The sequence below is a fragment of the Varroa destructor genome, unplaced genomic scaffold (assembly GCF_002443255.2).
Source record: "Varroa destructor unplaced genomic scaffold, Vdes_3.0 BEIS01000004.1, whole genome shotgun sequence".
In the NCBI taxonomy this organism is placed as follows: domain Eukaryota; kingdom Metazoa; phylum Arthropoda; class Arachnida; order Mesostigmata; family Varroidae; genus Varroa; species Varroa destructor.
The window spans coordinates 13,851,889-13,873,254 of record NW_019211457.1 but is presented as its reverse complement, the minus strand read 5'-3'; the positions used below and the strand labels follow the sequence as shown (position 1 = coordinate 13,873,254).

Genomic DNA, 21,366 nt, shown 5'->3' with positions numbered 1-21,366 from the left:
AGTATAGTCCTACTACGGAGTGTCAGGTTGCTTATGCATATGCTAGGTAACATTTAACATGCTAGGTAGGCATTTATTTAGCGCGACATTTTTCCTCTCATAGAACGGGCTGAAGGCTGAACGGTGGGCGACGGGGTCATGTAAAAGAACTTTAATGAAATAGTGCAACGCGGTGAAATAAAGCCATTACGGCCAGTGATCGATCGCGCTTTTTTAGAGTCGGGTGTTTTTAACCGTTGGTTTGATCGCAGTGCTCGTGTATATCGGCTCACCGAAGCTCGTGAAGACCAACTGGTAATAGCCTTCAATAGGCGAGATACAGGTATCGACTAGAAACATTACCACCGGATATCGTTATTTCATATGGACTAGCTTTAAGTGAAGGTCAGTTAATTAGAAATCCGAGAAGATAATTTTCTGATCTACGTACAAATTACGAGGAAATACTAGCGAAACTCAACGAAGCATTAGATACGTATTTGACCTAATATGTACGCTTCTGTTGTTTGTATTTCAGGTCAAGGTAAACAGTTGCGGCGCTTTCGATTCTTGTCGGTTATTTACCCGCTCACAATAAATGGCGATTAAATAGGTTAAGCTTAGACAGGAAAATTCGTGGTCCGGGCCTACTCGACTCGAAATGACAGCTGTGCTAGCCTGCTAACATGGAAAATACTGCATATTTGTTTCATTTGGAAATTTTTTCCGGATACAAACTCTTACGACATGACGCTTTTGTGTTTTCTAGGTAGAACGATCCAGGTAAAATCGCACCTAATAGCAGAGCGCCTTGAAGAGAACGTTCTCAGTGACACATTTACTTAACAAGCAGTTCTTTTTTTTTATTAAGTTTATTGAATCCCCGCTTCTTTTTGGATTTCTCAAACTATCCAACTGGCAAAACACGAATATCCATGCAATTGTCCGATTACAATGCCGCCTGTAGTCTTATAATAATACCTCTGGTTCGTGTTCTAAATACTGTGCGGGTTTCCCAGCATCGATCGTCTTCACGGCCATCGAGGGCGGATCGGTATCCTTGCCATGCACAGTCACTCCGGGTCCAGAATGGCGTAGTAGCGGAAGTGACGGCGACGAAGAGATGGCTCTTGTGCTCTGGTACAAAGACGATATTCCGGCTCCGCTATTCACTATTGACGCGCGGGAAACGGGCGGTGACCTTCAGTCAGCGCGACAATCTTCCCTTGATATGCTCAAAGATCGTGCAGTTTTCACTTTTGGTTGGACATCGTCAACTTCAACTTCGTCAATAGACGGCTTCGACCATCGGGAACCACCTTCAACACCGATCGAGTCGATGCATGACGTGCTCACGACTGTGCAACACGCTGGGTCGAATAGTCAGGGGTCCTCATCATCGTCCGTCGCTCAGCTACAGTTGGAACCTGTTCGCGGCTCGGACGAAGGCGAATACCGCTGTCGAGTTGACTTCAAGCGAGCTCGTTCGATCAACACCGTTGTAAATCTACGGGTGATTGGTAAGCAATGAGCTAGATTTCGGCGTCATGTATCTAGTGCAAATCATCTGACCTGGTGGCTTGAGCGGTCTTCAAAGAAAAACAGGCAGACATCGCTGGTTCAATTGAGAGAGGAAAAGATTTCCTGTATTAGATGGGACATGATAAAACTCGTGATCAAAAACAAGCTAACTAGACAATATAAAATGTTTTCGCCCTGTATTGGCCTTCGGCTTTCTTCGTTCAGTTGTCGTTATTATTAGTATCATAATTCTTATTATTACTCAGTGTTCAAACTAGTAAACTAACTAAGTCACGTTACACGTTACCGTAAACAGATTAACCTTTCCATCGTGAAGTTCCGCCCACGACCTCCTAACCATAAATCGTTCCTAGATCGACATGATGTCTTTATCTTTTTGTCAGCGTATTACTACTCTTATCCTGTGACAACCGTCTCCTATTCTCTTTTCTTTTTTGATCAGCTCTTCTTCTTACCCACAGTGGGTTCTTCATCTTCTTTATCTAGTACCGATTCTCCACTACCTATGAGCAGTGCACTCGTTGGCCTAATAATACGACGACACGTGAAGGCTATCAGGTAAACTAGAACTAGTTGTCTGGACGGTCTTGCAAGCAACGTTAGCAGGACGCCTCGACCGGTATAGATCCACGCTTACAAACTACACTTCTAGCTAGAACAAATGCAAGCAGTAAACATTCTTCTACGTTGACGGTGTCGTTTTTGTTCCTCTTTTATCTTCTTCATTCGTACTCTTGGGGTGTGGATTTTTGGTTTTCGCAGTACCACCTGGAATGCCAGTGATAGAGACTACTGCTGGCGTTACACTGCAGGGCGGTTTGGCCGGCCCGTTCAACGAGGGCGATCCACTATCGCTACACTGTTACACGAAAGACGTTGGAAGGCCCCGCGCGGCGCTTTTCTGGACGGGTCGCCAGGGGCACGTGATCGATGATTCATTCACGTTCGACCACCTCGACACGACGCATAGCGTCGTCCGCAACACTCTCGAGATCGGTATACTTCAACGGGAGCATCTGCTAGCAGGTTTCTCTTGCCAGGCGACAAATAACAATATCACCGAACCGTCAAAGACGTCCATCACACTCGACCTTAACTGTAAGTAAAAAAAAAAAAAAAAACTGCGGTGGATGTGCAGGTTGCTTGACGCTTTTGACGGTAATGTGAATTGTTATAATAGCAGGACTTGTTCCCGTTAATGTGTTTTGATTTGTTACATGTATCTCTATGGGTGCCTAGCTACGAATACTGTATATTTAAAAAGCGTCGATTTGATCCTTTTGGGCAAAGGGTGAAGGTCGTAGGACCTGAGATGCGGACCCGTACTTTTGGTCAATATATCGAGTTGGTGTAGAAAGGGGTTTAGAGAAGTGTCGTCTTGATTCAGTGTTGTTTCAATGGATTTTGCCAGGATTGGATGGAAACAGTCATTCAAAATATCGTTATCTCTGACAGATATAAAATTGAGTATAGCAGAAGAAGACACTATTTACGGTATTTCAATCAATAAGTGAAAATCGAAACTCGTTTACACAACAACACATGGCTTACTACATTTATCAATAGATACAATGTACTATCTGTACCGTTCAGCTGCATTGAGCTAATCGTGACGACTTCCCTAAATTTGCGTTACTGAAGACGCCTTTAGGAGCTATTATCAGCTAGCTAGATCAGTATATGTGTTACTGTTGATCTAGCAAACGCATGTTGACGACGAGTGAAACAATTTGAGCATTAAAACTGAGTGGTTCTTTTTTATTCGCGACATCTATTTCCGTTGTTTGTGCCCACAGTAAAACCTCTAGACATCAGTATCCAGCCAGCGCCTCGACCTCTTTCTGTCGGGGTTACCGCCGAGCTCGTCTGTTCCTCGAGTGGATCCCGACCACCTGCCATCCTTTCCTGGTGGAAAGGTGACAAACAGCTACAAGCCACGAAGGAGGACTTTCCCAAGGGTGAGTAGGGCGGGCGATGGTCCATCGTCTTTTCTACCCATCCCCCCCCCCTCAGCCTTCGCGTGAATCCCATTTATGGTTTCTCATCCTGTACCCCGAGAAATCCTTAATTAGCATCCTGATAATACGCCGATAAAGCCAACGCGCAGCAGTGCAGGAGCGACAAGCCAAATCCAGACAGGCTGGAGATACAAGATGTGATATCGCTGATCCGTTTCATTTATGATATATACAGTACTATCTATATTTGTATCGTTATTATTAAAGGAGAACGATTGCCACGTACTCTAAGCATAACATATCGCCTATTGCTCTTAGAGCGTGATTACATTGCGAACATAATCGAAGGGGAAGAATATCTGTGAACTGGCTAATTTTTACAACAACTTGGTTTGATCTGCGCAGTAGTTATATATATATATTGCCAGATCAGTGATGACCAATCACACGTATATTCCTGAAACTTATCATTTATAGGCTTAGAAAATTTAAAAGGATTAAAAGTTGATGACATGGTCACTCATTCTATGATAGCATTAGTATCCGGGCGCGCGAGGGCACCAGAAGGCAGTGGCGTGTATAGTATTTATCCCAGTTCTTCCGGCATCTAATACAAAATATATTCTTTGCTTGGTTCATAGAAATTCCCGTCCATACATCATATGGATCGCGAAACGGACGACTACGTGACGCCAAGGTTCTTTCCAGCCATTGCTTTTCATCGCCCCGTCTATTTCGGCGAATGTTGCAATTACACGGAAACTAAACGCCCTCCTTCTTGAACACTTGACTTACCATAGCGCAGTCTACTGAGCCGTTTGTCTTTCCTGGAAAAAAAATGTTGGATACTTTATCTCAAGCGAAGTAGCGAAAGCCTGTGACTTACGGCGATTGATAGCTTTGCTCTAAAAAAAAAGAAACTGCGCCACTTTTACCTATTCTATATAGGTGCAACTTACGCAAGAAGAGAGGCGTTATCTAGTACCAATGACGTTTCGCCTACCCAACGTTACCGTTGCGTACCACGCTGTTGGCGTCACAAACTAGATAGTAATTTTTATGCTGAAAAGTTATTCCGCTTGGGTGCGACTGGGGATTAGTGCATGAAGACTGATGTTAAAATACTGTCACTTGCTTTTTAAAGTTTCAAGCTTAACGATACAACGGTTGGCAGAGGCCATATAAAAGGGTCAAGTGTTATGCTAAACGTTATTCCTAAGCTAGTGTGCCGTAGCAAGACTGACAGCAGATTTAGTTTAAACAACAAAAGCGTTAATTACTCTAGAGTAAAGTTAAGAGGAAAGCGGCTTACTTTTCTCGAGTTCAATGAATTTCTCGAGTAAAATTCGGTTGCAGTATAACGGAAGTTACAGCAAACAACAGGTGAGGTCGATAAGTTGACAAACTCAGAAAGTTAGAAAACGCTGCAGGAGTGTAGCTCTGATTCTCAAATTCGATAGCGTAAACGTCGAGCGTTTCCGCTGTTGCGAGCAACGATGCTTTTAAACAAGTTCACTATTCCATCTATTGGATTTCGACTAAACTAAACATCTGGGACAACGCTCAATACTAAAAAGCCTTAATTACCTACTTTAGGTGGCCTAAGCACATCAACGCTATCATTTGCTCCGGAGCCCGAAGATGATGGAAAGGTGTTAGTTTGTCGCGCTGAAAACCCAGCGATTGCCAAGGGCGCCACCTACAGCAGACGGAGTGCGGCGGCCCTCAAGCGCAGCTGGACGTTGGACGTACATTGTAAGTACGCTATTTATCTCCTAGGCAGTTCAAATTGGTAATAGTAAATGGAAATTAAACATTAGCCTTTTATTTATTTAAAGGCATAGATTACTCGAGAGCGGAAAGAAGACAAGGAAGTCTTGCTAACGCACTATACTGTGCCACAATATGCCCTTAGGAGAAATGTTTATGGATTCTCCAGAAGATATTAGTGTTTACTTCAATCTTGTAGTCGCACGATTTGCTAATGGACGCAATCGGCTTGTGTTACCTAGATACGCCCCGAGTAAGCGTCAGCCTTGGTGGAGGACTTCGGTCGGGCGAAATACATGAAGGTCGCGATGTTTACCTGGAGTGCGACATCAAAGCCAATCCTCTTGTCCACGAAATTCTCTGGCATTTTAACGGAACCACAGAACTGCATACGGATAAGGACAAAGGTTTACTAACTGCTACTAATACAATTAAGTCTATAGATTGTAACTTCAAATCGTTGTTCTTGTTGGTTGGACCTTTTTTTTTGTCGCTAACTCATTTTGTACTTACACAAGCGACAACTCGGATCATGGTAACCACTGCGCGACAGGTTTGGCGTGCAGGCGTCAGTATAGTTTGGTAGTACGCAACTTTCTTGAAAGTGCACAATCGGTATAAACGAAATTTCTAGATCAAGAGCTGTTGTTGAATTTATTTCATACACAGGGATAATCATTAGCGGATCATCGTTAGTGCTACAGGCAGTAAACCGATCACAGCGTGGATGGTATACATGTTCCGCAGCAAATCGAGAGGGTATAGCAAGAAGCAATCGCTTATTTTTACGAGTCAAATGTAAGTAATTATTGATTAGAGGACATGCGTAGGGCATATGTGAGAAAGCATACTAGTCTCGTATGATTACGAATTTTATGCGATACTCTCAGTGGACAGATGTGAGCTTACGGTACGGGCCTGCATTTGAGGCTATGCTAACGCCTTTCTGTTTAGGAAAATAACATAACATGCTTTGTTTCATTTATACGCGACGCTGTCGTGTCGATCTAGCGGACAAAGATCACTGAATCTTATTCAAGTTTTGCAATACGGCAAGCTCTCGTGAGGCGATGGTCTGGCGTTAGCAGCGTCTAAACGAAGTAAGAGGCACTTTAGGTAGTCCGGAACTTTGCCTTTTCTGCTTATAGTGTCGGTGCTGCTGACACTCGTTCTCGTGGCTCAGCTGGTCTCCTTCGTAGTGATTTGGGAAGCAATTACCGCAGCAAAAGCATGTAGTCGGCTGTGGGTTCCGACTATGACTTAAGTCGGGCGCGATGCTTCTGTTACTGAGTCGACGCGTTCTGCATTAACTACTGAAGCTGCCCATTTGGTCCAGCAACTGACCATCGTCGCCACGCAACAGGAAGACCAACAAGTCAGTGGAGTTTTAAAGGATTTAAAACGCCCCAGGTTTCTGGCCAAACTGCGGCGCTCTTCACGGCCAACGACAGAGTTCTGAAAGAGAACACAAACTCCGGTCGGTTAGTGTTAAAGATATTTTCTTTGTCGCCGTCCGCGGGTGACTTGCTCACACTCATGAATGGGTGAAGAACCTCCTGAATTTTGCTTGCCGCCGAAGAAAGGGTGCTTAGCCGTGAAGCTACGAAGAAAAGCGGTATTATGAAACTATGTATTGCTACGGTAAAGCACAGCAAAATGGTATAACGGCTTTTAGCCCTAGATCTCAGCCTCTCGAACTCCTTGCGTATCGGATCATCGCGGATCTGAAGCGCAGAATTATTCAGAAGGGGGCCCACCACATAACTAGGTCCCTCGTCGAAATTCGTGAAGAGCATGTCTGCATCAGTCAAGTGCCAGCCTCACTATGGAGTACCATATGCCATGCTCCTTCTTATTGATCGTTGGCTATTCACTCTGCTGCACGATTGATATATGGATCCGCGACGTCTGTGCCGCTTATGGACCAAGAAACGTGCAAGATCTGCTATTGTTTGCAATGGTTGCCGTCACTAACATGCGTATACTGTTCGATATGTGAGAGTGGAATTGCTCTCTCCTTTTTTAGCAAATTTAACGCCGACGCAAATGTAACCGCGTGGAAATGCGTTCTGACACGATAGGCGGAAAGGCGATAACGTTATCGATCCGGGTAATTTCAACGTAACGAAGACTAGGCGTCAAGTAATATACGTATACGCATTTGTCGTGGTTAAGCTTATAAGGTGATATACGGAATGAGCACCCAGAAAACTTGGGCTTGATCTTAGTACACGAAGTACGTTTCAGGTATTAAAAAACGCTAAGTAAACTCATTAATCTGACTTGAAATAGTGAGATTTGCTATTTAATAATACGCTATTTCTTAACGTGATGTTGTATGGTTTTCATTTCCAGTAAATATCATACATATTTTTGGTCTTCGTCTCTTGTTTTTTTTTTTTTTTTACTATCTGTTTCCCTATAATATTGTAGCATTTTTTTCCTAGATGCACTTTTTTTACAGAAATATTCTCCTCTCTAAACCCTAAACGTATACCCTAAACGTAAGCATTTTCCCCTGCAGTGGTTGCATGGTATATTTCTTATTACTCCTACGCCGGCAACCCCTCAGTTCGCCAAAGCTCCTTTATTATCGTTAAGCATTATGTGTCTTTGCGATGTTTCGTTTACGGACGCCACCTAGAGTTGCTTTAAAGGCACGAAAGAAAATAGTAAGAGAGAGAGAGAAAGAGGAACCGAGGCAGCTTAGAGAACGTACTTGTAAAGCGCGTATGAAAGCCTTGTCCGTACGTTTACGCGATTACCAAAACGCCGGCCAAACGCAACGCCTTATGTAGCCAAACGGCAAACTTCTGGTTTCCTTCTGATCGTCTGTGTATGTGTATTTATTGCTAGCAGCATATATGACACATTGCGTTCACTCGATAGGTAAGGACTATTCTGCCTGCTTCTAGTCAGTCGGTACGCTGTTAGGAACCGACCACGCGGAAAGAGTGGGCTTTGGGCTCTCTTCGCAGCTGCGGTATTTGTTACATCGAGAGCTTCGCTTATTCCTTTCTAACATAGCGTAGTATCGTTACAGTAGGTGTCGCCACCGCAGCTGCTGTTGCTATGGCTACCGTCAGCCTGATACAGCCCTTTTCCGTCATTTCCCTCTATTAGCTGATTGCCCGCAGTTCAGCCCGGCCACTCTACGAATGGCATCGCTAGAATATGGATCCGGTGCGAGCGGTCTCATTAGACGTCGTGTGTGGGTTTGCCGCGTACATACGGCAACGGCATCAATTCAATTCTTCTCAGCAAACGAGAAGAGGATGAAGAAACGACAGAAGGCAAAAGCATGCAAAAGGAATGGCTGGTTTCCTGGAAGAAACTGGAAGATGGGACAAGATCCAGGAATGCTTACGCAAGCAGCTACAGACGCCACGTTGACGAGGTGTAGCAGCGTTAAAGGTAGCAATAACACCAGCCTACAGCTCGCCGATATTACAATGGTGGGGGGCAGACTGGGAGTTGAGGACGGAATTCCAGGACATACTTGTAGTCCTTGCTTGGCGTCTGGCTAACGACTGCAATAGCACCGAAAGTTAGAACAGTGCAGCACTATCGACGTATCAATCCCGGGTATAGTCTCTTCCACTGTATCGCATAGTAAGGGGCATCGTGTAGCCGACAGGTCTAGTAAAAATAAAGTTGTATAATACATATATGATGTGTCGAGCGATTAGTAGATTACTATTGGCATAAAAAACTCTTGCTGAGAATATACGATAATATATTCGAATAGGATGTTGGTGTTTTATAATTGCCTCTGTTAGGATTGATCGTTGCCGGTGGGATGGGGCAATCGATTTGTGGAAAATTATCGTAAAAATTGTTGCAGAAGAACTTCCTTAACTTGCTTTTGAGCTTGAGTTATAGCGTCTTTCCGGTCTGCCCATTTTTGGTACGTTAATGATAAATAAATATTAAGTTCTATGCAGATACTTTGTGTATTGCTACACTGGAGTACGTTTTCAAGGTTAACTATTATTCATCGCCATTTAAATCTCATCAATAATAACCTTTGAAGTTTTTTTACACTCACGTCAAACTATTATGAAAATTGTTACATTTCCCGTTCAGAATATATTCGACGGTGTTATAGGCTTTACTGCCTGTTGTAAAGGCTGTAGCTCTACCTAAAACAACCTTTTTACATACCTGTCGTGTTCGAGAAATTGCGTATTTGGTAGACGATACGACATGGCAACGACTGAACATCGTTTGTCCTAAGTTTAAAGGTTCCAATCCTCTAGGATTAGGCCGTTTAATACCTACAGAAAAATGCCGACTGGAAACATCGCCTTGAAGCTCGCAGTGGCTGGTATGCACGAGGAGAAGCTAAGGGATTCATTACCTTTAACTCGTTCTCGTACTGGATTGCTATAAATGTGTTAACCTATTAAATTGAATTAAAATAATTCAGCTTTGAACGCGAATGCAAAAAGCCAGCCATCTGAAACAATGCGTAACGACTCTAACCCTATGAAGCACTTTCAAAACTTTTTTGAAATCGCTTTTAGCTCGTTTCCTGCTCACTCCTAAGATATGGGATTGGACACCGTCTGAACTACATTTTATGATGATGCTCCCATTTTTCAATTAAATAAGCAGTTGTGTGCGTATGACGTTTTATTGTCGGCGAGCTGAGTTGCGGAAAATTTGCTACAAGAATCTGCTAACCGTCTGAAATCATATTATATATATATATTATTATTATATTATTATATCATATATATATATTAAACCTGTATTCAACATCCGCGTGTGCCTATTTTTTTTCAGATGTTCCACGATGCCGGAATCCGTCAGAACGCCGAGTGTACGGCGTCGACATACACGAAACGGCCCAGATCTGGTGTGATCTAGACGCTGACCCCATCGAGAACATTCACTTCAGCTGGGCCTTTAATAACTCCCAGCAGGGGAAGCGTGCTGATCTCAGCAGTTTAGCTTCGGCCGGCGCACATCGTGCATCAAGGCAGGTCCTACCATTGACTAGTATAGGGGGCACATCGCCGACACCCCGATTTCGGACATCTAACTTTGTCGCTTCCTTGCAAAGCCTTTCATTGGAACAGTGAATCGCCTAACTGTTTCACTGAATGGGCGACAACTACAGTATAATAATTACGCTAGACCACAGAGTTTTTCTTTCTAGCCTTTTTCTGGTTAGCCGACCAGACGCTCCATGCTGTCGACCATAGAGAAGTGCTATAAAGTCTGACTACGTATGCAGGCATATAATGCCACGTTCAATCCCTAGAGAGACTATAGCGAACAAGAAAAGCAAACGTGTACCGCGAATAGAAAATTGATGTAAATTGGGTTAAAGGACGATTAGGTTGAATGAGGTCAGGGTTATTTGAAGCCGGGTCGATTCAAACGTCCGGGCAAACTTAATTAAGGTTGAGATACAAAAAATACAGTGAGAACGCTAAAAGATGTGGGCATAATCAGAATCATTTGGTGTTGTTTGTAGGTGGACGACAACTTAAAAGGACGACAATTAATCTCATGTTATTAAATTCATACTTGGGATGCACTCTTCTTAAATTCTATTAACAGACATAGACATGCGGATCGATATCACCGCTGACCAATAACAGCTTGTGCTTTACATATATATATGTGTATATATACATATATACACATATATATATGTACAAGATTGTTAATGAAATGTTATTTAAACGCCACGTTCGAAGTTGCAGGCCTGCGTTGATCCCATGACAAGCTTTTTCTAACTAGATGGCCTTCAAATCATATCTGCCAGGTAATGTGGCCGCGTCGAGTCGGCCTTGGCGTCATTTTAAAGCTGCAGGTTGGCAATCGCAAATGTACTAAAATAGCTAGACTGTTTTTGTTCAGACTTGAAATCGTGTGCCTTAAAAGTGGCTGAATTTCTGTAAACATTTCGTATATTTTACAATTTCATTACGGTAGATGCATGAAAGCTGCCCAGGCCCATAAAAAATTCGTGTTGTTTACGATCGGAATGCGTTATCGAAAGAAACGGCCGGATGTTTCTGTCATTTTCATTCTCGAACTTTTGACGTGAAAGGTGCTCCTGGTAGTGGTCGACCAGTTGCGGAAATAGGTGTTGAAATCGAAGACTGAGGAAGACCGACACGTAAGTTTACAATATCATCAAGCAATTAAATACTTAGGACCAAAAAGTTTTGCACTGCCTTAAGGAAGCTGGCGCAAAAAAGCCACACAAATTGGCGATAATAATTTGCTTTATGGCATTTTCATGTGCGAAACTCCATAGAACAACAGCGAAATCAAGCTATTTCTAAAGCGATTCATTGCGGACGACGAAAAGCAGACCATAAGCGGCAGTAACGTACAGATTGAAAAGAGAAACTAAAAAACACAGTCCACAGTCTACGGAGTCGAGACTAACACCAGAGGAGGTGATGCTGTGTGTTTAGAGAGGAATCGTGCACTATGAGTCGTTACTGTCTGGGAAAACAGATATATATCCGGACATCTACTATCAATGACTAACAGGGTCACAGTAAGGTCAGCCGGTTTTCTTCAATTATGACAATGCCAGACCAGTTAGCTACCTAGCAAAAAATGTACAAAAATTCGATGGGCCATTCCGATGCATACGCCGTACATCTCAGATCTTATCCCACTAGACTATCATCTGCTCCAATATCTGCAAAACTCTCTTAATTTAATTAAAATCAAAATCACTTATCACAATTTTTCGCTAGGAAACCGAAGAGGTTCTACGGTGGTGGGGCTATAGTGTTATCAGGGATACGGCAGAAAGTCACCCATCAAAATGCTAGCTTAATAATATTAGTTTTGCTTCAATGTTGACTTAAAAATAGTCAATACCTTTTCGATAATCCATTATAAATTAAAGCACTCCATGAAGATTGGTTGAAAAACGTACAACACTGACTGCCTAGGGGCCATATACCGTTTAACTAGTCGTCAGCGCCTTTACGACCTGAGCCAGGTCACAAACAGCTTGTACATGCTTGTTTGGGCCTTGGCCCTACTGTATCAAATGGTAAAAACTTCAACGTTAATCGTACATTTGCGATTTATTTCATATGGAAACAATTCCATAGATGCACGAAACATGCAGCGTGCGAGTTATCGCGTACCCTGAATTTCTAGCTGTCGCATGGAAAGAAGTTAAGTAACTTTTCAAGAAAAAAAAAAAAAGTTGTATTATTTTTTATTGGACGGGGGCAGCTCGCACCAATACTCTGAGACATGGCGAGACTCTAATCTCGTGATACGAAACACGTATTTCTCTGTAGTACGTGCCACGCTGTTATCCCGGGTGTTGCACGACGTTGAACACAGAAGAGCGTCATACCTGTTAGGGTTCAATACCCTGACCTCAGAAATTTAGTGGTTTAAAGCGGTAAGACCGCTGTCTCCCGCCTTTCCTAGCAGCGTCGCAAGTAGGAATGAATGTAAGAACGTGGCTAAACTACAGCTTCGAGGTATTAAATAGAAAAGGTTTGGGAAGTCAATGTAGATAGCAATCACATGGTGGACAACAACTGTGCCATTGTTATTCAAGTAGTAGTCACATTAAGAACGATCAATTCTGCGATTAATTCTTTTGTTGTTACCAAAACATTTAAGCCAAGGTAATTTTTGGTGTCTCCTGCCGTTTATGCTGAGTCGTTTACCGATATTAGATGGAAGGCTGTCCAAGAAAACCTTGCCCAAATAACACATAAATTAAAAGTAATTTTAATTTTAAGTAAGTTCTGGGCCCGATCATAAGTATCTGCAAAGTTAATCCTAGTAGTTTACTATTCATTTATTTTGCATGTGGATCTGATACAGAGCGATGATTAACTACAAACCGTTGACGGAACAAGATTATGGTGAACTTGTCTGCTTCGGACGGAATGAGGTAGGCGAACAGGTCGAGCCTTGCGTGTACCATATCGTCGCTGCCGCCATACCGGATCCTCCAAGAAACTGTTCACAGGTGAGGTGCTCACGGTTACGTATACAGATCACGCGCATCTGCTATACTACTCATTAAGGCCGTGTAATTAATTACTTCACCTTCGTAAATGCGATGATTGACAGCAAGTTTTGGTGCTCAGTCAATTGGTTTTCTTCCATACACAGCAATTGATATCAGCGCTATAATACCATGTCACTTGTACGTTCAACAAAACAGAAAATCAGAAGTATCTATACGTTTGAATAATAGCCAGGTCAATGAATTTGCAATTTGTTCAGCACTCCAAACGATAAACACTTCCACCTTATAGCTGTTCTTGCAAAAAAAAAAAAGCATTTGTTTGAGGTGTCCAGTCGACTGATCATGTAGACCTGATGCCCGCACCTGTAATCCTGCCTGCTCCATTTGATTCTTCGATGGGGTGCACTGCCCACAGATCGTGTTATTCACCGCCTTTTTTCAGGTGAACGCGACCGAAAACGGTTTAACGGTCGAATGCTCTGAAGGCGCATGGAACGGTAACGCTATCGTGCAGTCGCAGCTTTTTTACATAGCTGAATTGTATAGTGTCCGGCAGAATAGGAACAGCGATGATGACATCAGTGAAAAGAACGATGAAGGCAGCACGCTTCAAGAGCAGAACCAGCCGTGGCCCATATCGATTGCTAACGTAACAGTTGATGGTACAATAGGAATTAGTACGCCCGTGTTCGTATTTAGTGAACTTCCGCGTTCGAACGAGATCAAGCTATCGGGCGATGCTGAAGATCGAGCTGGCGTTGGTCAAAGCTATCGGGTGCGCCTGTACGCACAGAACCATAAAGGCCGTAGTGCGGTGAAGACACTCACAGTTCATCTGTTAAACACCGCGTCCAACTACCAAACAGAACGTGAGTATGCTTAATAAACGCTTGAAAGGTCCTATCGCTTCTTGCTAAGATATAAAACCACTAGTGCCCACTATGCTTCGTGATACACAACGCCGTGTAGGTATATCTATACAATATTCAACAGAGGATTTCAAACTGCTGTCCCTAGCAGCTGAAACTGCATCAGAATGACGTCTAGTTCCTCACCAGGATGATTACAATCCCTGTTAGATAGAGCTCAAATACTTCGATAAGGCTGTAATAATCATCTTACAAACAAGCGTGTCACATAAAAGAAAAAACATTTTAATCTTTAACATGGTACAGAGTGCATATTTTGAACGAACTTCGTGCGCCACAATTACTGTAAGAGTACCGTTCGAAATTGAGCTGAGTTTTCGAAGTTAAACTTCATTTTGGCTTACTGTCGAGTTTACGCCAATGTGATTGACCCAGAAGAGCTTCTATGATGAATCGATCAAATTTTGCTAATTAACAACAATCTTAGAGTGGGCCGGATCTTCTTATTTGTAAAATTTTCTCGGCCGGAACTAATTCAAGGTCTAATCGAATTCATCACCGATTACCAAATTAGCTACCCACATAGGCTTATGGTAGATGGGGCTCTTGATTGTTAATAGATAAATAGTCCTTAATAATCTTGTGAGAATTTGTAACATTTCGTTTACCAGAACCCCAGATATCATATGCCTGATAGCTATACATTAACACCACCACACGCTTTTATAATTGCAATATGGCGTATTTGATATATTAGTATATAGTCGATTTAATATACGTTTGGCGTGAGTGGTGACGATTAAAAAGGCCTGTCGAAGTTTTTGAGCCTAAACTCAGATGCCAACTGTGTTATCGTGTCGATCAATTACTTAACGTGGAATTTACTTATAGAAATAAATTGTTATGTTAGCCATATGCTTAAGGTTCTACAAGCTGTCAAGCCAACAAACAACACAGATGTGCTAGATTGCGATGCGAAACAAAGTAAAATAATAAAAGACAAAGAAAAAAAAAAGAAGTGGCGCTTTACGTCCGTAACGTTAGAATTTCAATAGTCACCAGCCAAAAATCACGTAGTAGCCATTGTAAAAATATTCTACCTTCTTGCCTTTGACAAAGGTTTTGGCCCATTAAATTATTTACATCGTTACATTACAACTAGTTGTCCTACCGCTCTCGTGTTGCCAAGCCTTATTTTGCTTCTAAATAGTCACTCTATGATTTGTACCCGCGCATACCCATAACTCACGTACAGAGTCTACTAGTCACCTGGGAGTAGCGTGGGTCGTTCGACCACTTCTTGGACTTATGCTCGGGTTGCTCGTTTCCATCACCACGGGCGGTTTTGCCTTGTTTGCGCTGCTGAAATGTAACAGCAAGCAACAATCCCAGCAGAAGCACGGGTCACATACGGATGTCAACAAAGGAGGTAAGCAGAGTACTCGCGATAGCCGTACCCGCTATTCACTTTAATGATGGCTGTGGCAGGAACAGCTTTTGGACGATGACGAGTTCGGGTCAGGGAAATGGGCTTAGGGGCTTGTCTGTTTTTTGTCAGTTACCTCTCAATGTTGGAAGTGCAAAGGACACTGTGTTAGGTCTCGTTGTGATAGTGGTAAGCTTCGCCTTCCTGGGGTATCTCTACGATGTTTCTTTCCGGCCGTTTTGCTAGATGATTGTGGACTGCATACTTCTGTTCGAGAGAGAGCCTCGCGACCCGATCGGGCATCCAACTGACATATTCGTGCCCGAACAAACAACTTACAACTTAAGGCCAGTGACTAGTCTGAACGATTATTGTTTTCGCTTTAGATCAGAGAATTCAATTGAGAAAATGAATAATTAACAGTCGCAAGTATCATCTATCGTACGTGTTAAAGAAAGAAGGTAGATTAGGAAAATTTTTCCGTCGATTTAGACACACAACGATACAACGGAATTTTATTGACGATTATAAGATTTTAAGGGTTAAATAAAAAAATAAAGCTGGCTTTACTAAGGAAAATAATTTAGATATACGAAGGAATTTTAGAGGCAGATGGTATCTTAACGTAAGTATAAATAGTTAAACTGTTTCACCTTTTACCCTTGTATTTCAGCAGTCGCTGCTCCACAAACGAACGCCGGTGGCAATAAGTGAGTTTCGACTAAGATTCGTACGTCGCGTTTCCAATAGTTGGAATTATCTAATATGAAATTTGAAAAATACAGATAGTTGATTGGATTAGTTAGTTCCCTTTGAACGTCTTAGGTACTACAGATGATGAACGCTCTTTTAGCTATAGAGGATGAAATTGTTACTGTTACTTAGCATTACCATCTTTGTAGACAAAGCCAATTGAGTAATTCGTTACTTCATTTGTCTCTGCGTGTTTATTCATTACCTTCGGTCGGCACAAAAGATCGATGATGCTTTCCCTGTTGAAAGGAGATGCGACATCGGCTCAATTTGAAGATTCGCCGGGGATCCTACAATTGCTTCCAGGTGACCAGGTCGATGCTGTCGCTCCTTCGATACTAGTGGTTTCCGATACTAGCCAAGCCAGTGAGCTATCCGTGCTGGATTTACGACCGCCCGATATTATTCAACGTCATCCTGGTACCATTTCGAATGACGACGAGATGTACCTGACATCCGACGAGATCACGACTGATGACGGCGGATTCTACACCAGAGGCCGATTCGAAGCAATGGACATGTTCTATCGATTGACCACACTCCGCAGCGATCGAGGCGAGTCCGACACAAGCAAAAGAAGCGCACGTCGACTATCGATAAACAGCGGAGCTCCTACGAAGACAACGCAGGTAAAATGCAATCTAAATAGATAAAATTCAGCCACTCCTTAACCAGTCAATCGTAATTTGTAGTGCAGTACCTATGGCAAAGCGATCAGCTTTTACCACTTTAGCCAACGAACCTGTAAGCAGCGCTCTACTGATCGACATCGGTGACTGAGAAAGCACATCATTTTTTTTACGGGAGATTTCTTATGAATGAACGCATCCGGTAGGTTTTCCATGTTCGTCTTTAATTGTGCCGTTCTTTATCGTCTATCGTGAATCGCCTCCCATGTTGTAGGGAGCGCACAATATCGAAGTATACTCCACACTTGGAATGCATCCTCAAGACAAAGCGAAAAACGCTCTACGAAGGCAAGTTAACGGTTCGCTGAGTCCATCATTCGAGATACAACTGCCTACCCACTGTCAGCAGCAACAGTACCAGCATCATGTCTTAGTCGAAGTCAAGGACCATCACTTAGCGACGACAGCCATTAGCACACCTCATTCAACGCTACAAGGTGCCGCAGCTCGCGGCGGACCATGGGCGTTACCCGAAAAGAATTCAGTTTCATTGCAACTAACATCATCGCCAACTTGTAACAGCGCTTCAGCCATGTTGCCATCGAATTCATCCCCGATTGAAGACATCTACCGCTCACCCGGGACGACGATCCCGCCCAGTGACAACGGCGTACCTCTGAGTGACAGTGCCGAAGATATTACCACAGTTCCCCTTGTAGAATACGGCCCTTTACCATCAATATCAACGACAGTTGGTGCTAGCAACCGAATGTTGCAATCATACCAGCAGTTTGAAGAACAACAACAATCGGGCTCGCATATGGATTCATCACAACAGGCAGCTTTTTCCCCCCTGATGATAAAATCTTCTAGCCAAGATGGCGACGATCACTCAGTAGTTGGTCTTGCCAAAGCTCTTAAACATTCGTTTGACTTTACCACCCAACACCAATTTCAAAAGACTAACCCAGTCGAAAGCAGCGTCTGACCACGCGCGAGTCAAAATATAAAAGGAAGGGAAAAATAAAAATAATTTTGTTTTTGTATTCTATAAAGGTACTATATTTGCAGGAACAAAGACAGGCCTGCCCTGGAAACCTACGCAGCGAAACAAAGTTATGAATGCGAAAGAGATATAGCTATCCTACACAGTCTTGTACGAGACAAATAAATGGCGTACGAGTATTAATCGCTTATCACGAGGTGTGTGACTGGAGGTCAAAAACTTCTAAGGTAATGTAAATAGTGTGCTATATGAATCTGGGCAGATAATGGGAAGACACGTTTCTGAACTTCTTCATGTGGGACAGGGTTGTTCCTAGTTAAAAGTTGAGAAGTGCAACTGAGAAAGAATAAAAAAAAGTTCATAATAGGATCAGGTTACGTATAGCAGTTGATTTTATTAATTCACTATTAAATTTCGCCTAGCTAGACGGCTTGCAAATGGTGCGGATCAAATCCTAGGTGATCTTTGACGAACAAGGTTCCAGTAGTGAAATCGGTCTAAACCAACCTAACTTCTATACTATGTAGTTCTATACTTCTTAAGTTCTTCTAAGTTGCTCAGAAACGTATCTTACGTTACCGTTTCTTTGTTTCTACTAGAATGTTTTATGGAGTATTGCCTGTTATAATATACAGTATCTCTAGTAGTATAATATATAGTATAAATCAATTGGATAATTATGAGACCGCTTTCGGTTTACCTCAATGCGGTACGCGACCTCACTATACAGACCATGTAAGTCGATGACCCCCCATCGACAACCTTTTCGTAGGAACTTTGTAACAGAGCCATCTCTAAATGCGTCCACAACTACAAAGCCGTTCGATGTTTTCTTAGAGACTTTCATTTTCAAAAAATTGGAAGTACTCTTAAAAGTTGCATTAGGCAAAAAAGCCTACTAAAATGCGCCGTTTTTTGCCTGCCCAAAAGCGATAAATAAGCGATTATAGGAAGCGTCCGCACTTGTATAATTAGGATGATATTTATAAGGATCAAACCTACAGAAAATTCATTATTGCATATAAATGTCAGCGTGTGTATGGCATGAATAAAATGTGTGTCAGTAATAATAGAAAAATCGATTTAATGAAGATTGATATAGACCGGTAACTATGAGAAACTGGCATTCGTCTATCCAGCCCAAGAACCGAATTGTAAGAGCGTCAAAACTGAGAAAATCTGCAAATTTTAGAGTATAACTGAAAATAAACTCTCTGGCTTGATGCTGAAAGCGTCAACTTTCTCTGCTAATAATAACTAAGTATCACTGTACAAAGCATAGACCTAGAACAAGGGAAAATATAAAAAAAAAAACAGAGAGACGATTATTATGTGTATACATACTAGATAGATATATTTTGCAACTGTATTTGTGTAGAAAAAAATCCAAAAATTCACATGTCTAGAGACACTATGTCTAGATGTCTAAAGAAAAGCAAGTAAACGAAATAATATAGACAACAAATTGAAACAACGGACAGTGCAGCGTGTCTCTTTGAAATAAATAAGTATATTGTAACCTTAAGACGAAACACAAACCGTAGTGATGTTTCATCTACGTAAAACGTAAAACTGGGCCCATACCCAAAACCTCTCTCGGAACCTATGCATACACTCGAAAGTTTCGGGGCAGGGGTTATTTGGGGTATAGTTTGAGAAGGGAGTACAAGGGCGCCTGTGATCATCTCTACATAATGGCTAAAGCGTTTTAGGCATTGGTCGCAGTTTTAGGAATTATGAATGCAAATACGGTTCAAAGCCCCTTATATATTGACAATATAAAGACGATAAAAGCATCGCAGTGTCTAACTAAGATTCGCAGCCGTGAAAAATCGCAGGACACCGAAATTTCGATAAATATTTCTTTGGAAACGAGTAAAACTCTGTGACGACTTCACGCGTTCATGTGCTGAGAGCATCCTTCAGGATTCCCTTCTACCTCTCCATTAATACCCGTCATTTCAAATTGTCCATCCATTTTTCGCTTCATTCAAAATATCTGAAGTCATCACCTGGTAGCAGAGTAGTTAGATAGTAGAAGATACAGAGTCTTCGCATGGGCATGCCTTGACGAGTTGAGCCGTCTTGCTGACTACGTCTCAACAGCATAACAGCATTCGACTTTTCCATTTTAGCTGTGCGATGATCAGAGGATGATCATAGATATAACGATGTATGTGTATATATTACAACTCCGTTAGAAGAAAAAGCTTCTAAATAAGTAGCAAAGGTTGATTAGGGGCATATAGTGTCGCATGGCTTGCACAAGGAAGAAAAGACGCAAGGATTCGCCAGGATAGTACCTGTCGTTACGTGTATAATGTTTTGACCACTAAACCACAATTATGACAGGCTCGGATTAACGTGCCATTCGGTAGTAGTACGATGTACGAACTCTAACTAGGTTACCATCTTATTCCAAGCTGGTCGACTAACTTCGTTAACCAAATGTGGATTTAATACTAACTTGGAACGGCAATTTAGTAAATTGCTTTCACAGGCTTATTAGCTTCCTAGGTAATTTTGTTATGCTGTTTATACGGCTGCCAATTGTCTTCTGTCTTCAGCAATAGACATGTCAACTTTTATGCTCCTCTGCGTGTCGAACATAGCATACTAACCCCATTTGATCTATTATTTGCCCTGCCATGCATTTCGTGTTCCTTCCTCAATCATCAGTCTGCACAGTTTACTTTCTTAATCATGCAGATTACAGGCAGAAATACGAATGCATCTTACTACTCTTATCGTTCTATTTGCGATTAGTTTTTTCGGCCGGTTAAAGCCAGCTGTTACATTATGTGTATATACATATCTCCCAATGGCAGCAACTAGCCTAGACTGATTCAACACGGGTATCGTCAGCAGGCTGTTGCCGACCCCCGTCGGCCATCGGCCTTCTTCTGTTGCCGTCTTCTGCACGCATACACACTTCTTTCTTTTTTTCAGCTATTATTTATATATATATATATATATATGATTTCGGAATAACTTCTTTTTAGGCATAGCATCAAGGACTTGTCTCCATTAAGAATCTAATCGAGATGAGTGTTGCTGGGCTTATTTGCGCTTTGTCCAATGGGCCTATGGAAGAGCATGACAACCATACAAGTAAACTACAAACTTGTTACAAGTACGGACTTGTCAGGCGACAATAGCCTAGGATGGACCCTTTTTTTCGACTGAACAAGTTACTGGCCGGCTAAGATGAACTAGCTCGGTCAATTAGCCTCTAGTCAGAGCAAGCCTCATATGTTGCGGGCCTGTGCTTCTATACGCCAAAAATCGTTCGGGAACCCCAACTGGCAGGCAGGCAGGCAGGCAGGCAGGCGTGCTCGCGTTTTCTGGTTTAGTCAATCAGAGGCCTCATTGAGCGGCCCAAGCATAAGCCAGCGAGAACACCTCGAACAACGTTGGCTGTTGCTTCACTTACACTCATAGTACTATTAT

At 42.4% G+C, this 21,366-nt stretch overlaps 1 protein-coding gene across 5 annotated transcripts in view; it reads left to right on the top strand.

The window, feature by feature from the left end:
* Window positions 1-19,454, top strand: part of LOC111249032 (uncharacterized) — a 36,360-nt gene extending 16,906 nt beyond the window's left edge. Inside the window, exons 3-16 of one of the 5 annotated variants that reach the window (XR_015326276.1) lie at window positions 999-1,499; window positions 2,284-2,619; window positions 3,318-3,479; window positions 5,076-5,234; window positions 5,492-5,656; window positions 5,919-6,047; window positions 8,373-8,663; window positions 10,038-10,233; window positions 13,083-13,230; window positions 13,676-14,102; window positions 15,358-15,531; window positions 15,775-15,875; window positions 16,205-16,238; window positions 16,505-16,608. Coding sequence is in view for 3 of the 5 variants with exons in the window: in XM_086986871.1 (XP_086842997.1) it covers window positions 999-1,499; window positions 2,284-2,619; window positions 3,318-3,479; window positions 5,076-5,234; window positions 5,492-5,656; window positions 5,919-6,047; window positions 8,373-8,663; window positions 10,038-10,233; window positions 13,083-13,230; window positions 13,676-14,102; window positions 15,358-15,531; window positions 16,202-16,238; window positions 16,505-16,910; window positions 17,185-17,898 (3,845 nt within the window). In the remaining 2 variants the exon portion in view is untranslated. Of the gene's footprint in view, window positions 1-998; window positions 1,500-2,283; window positions 2,620-3,317; window positions 3,480-5,075; window positions 5,235-5,491; window positions 5,657-5,918; window positions 6,048-8,372; window positions 8,664-10,037; window positions 10,234-13,082; window positions 13,231-13,675; window positions 14,103-15,357; window positions 15,532-15,774; window positions 15,876-16,201; window positions 16,239-16,504; window positions 16,911-17,184 lie in introns of those variants that run through there. The other 4 variants (XR_015326274.1, XM_086986872.1, XM_086986871.1 and 1 more) reach the window with 4 other exon arrangements.
* The last annotated feature ends 1,912 nt before the right edge of the window (window positions 19,455-21,366 follow it).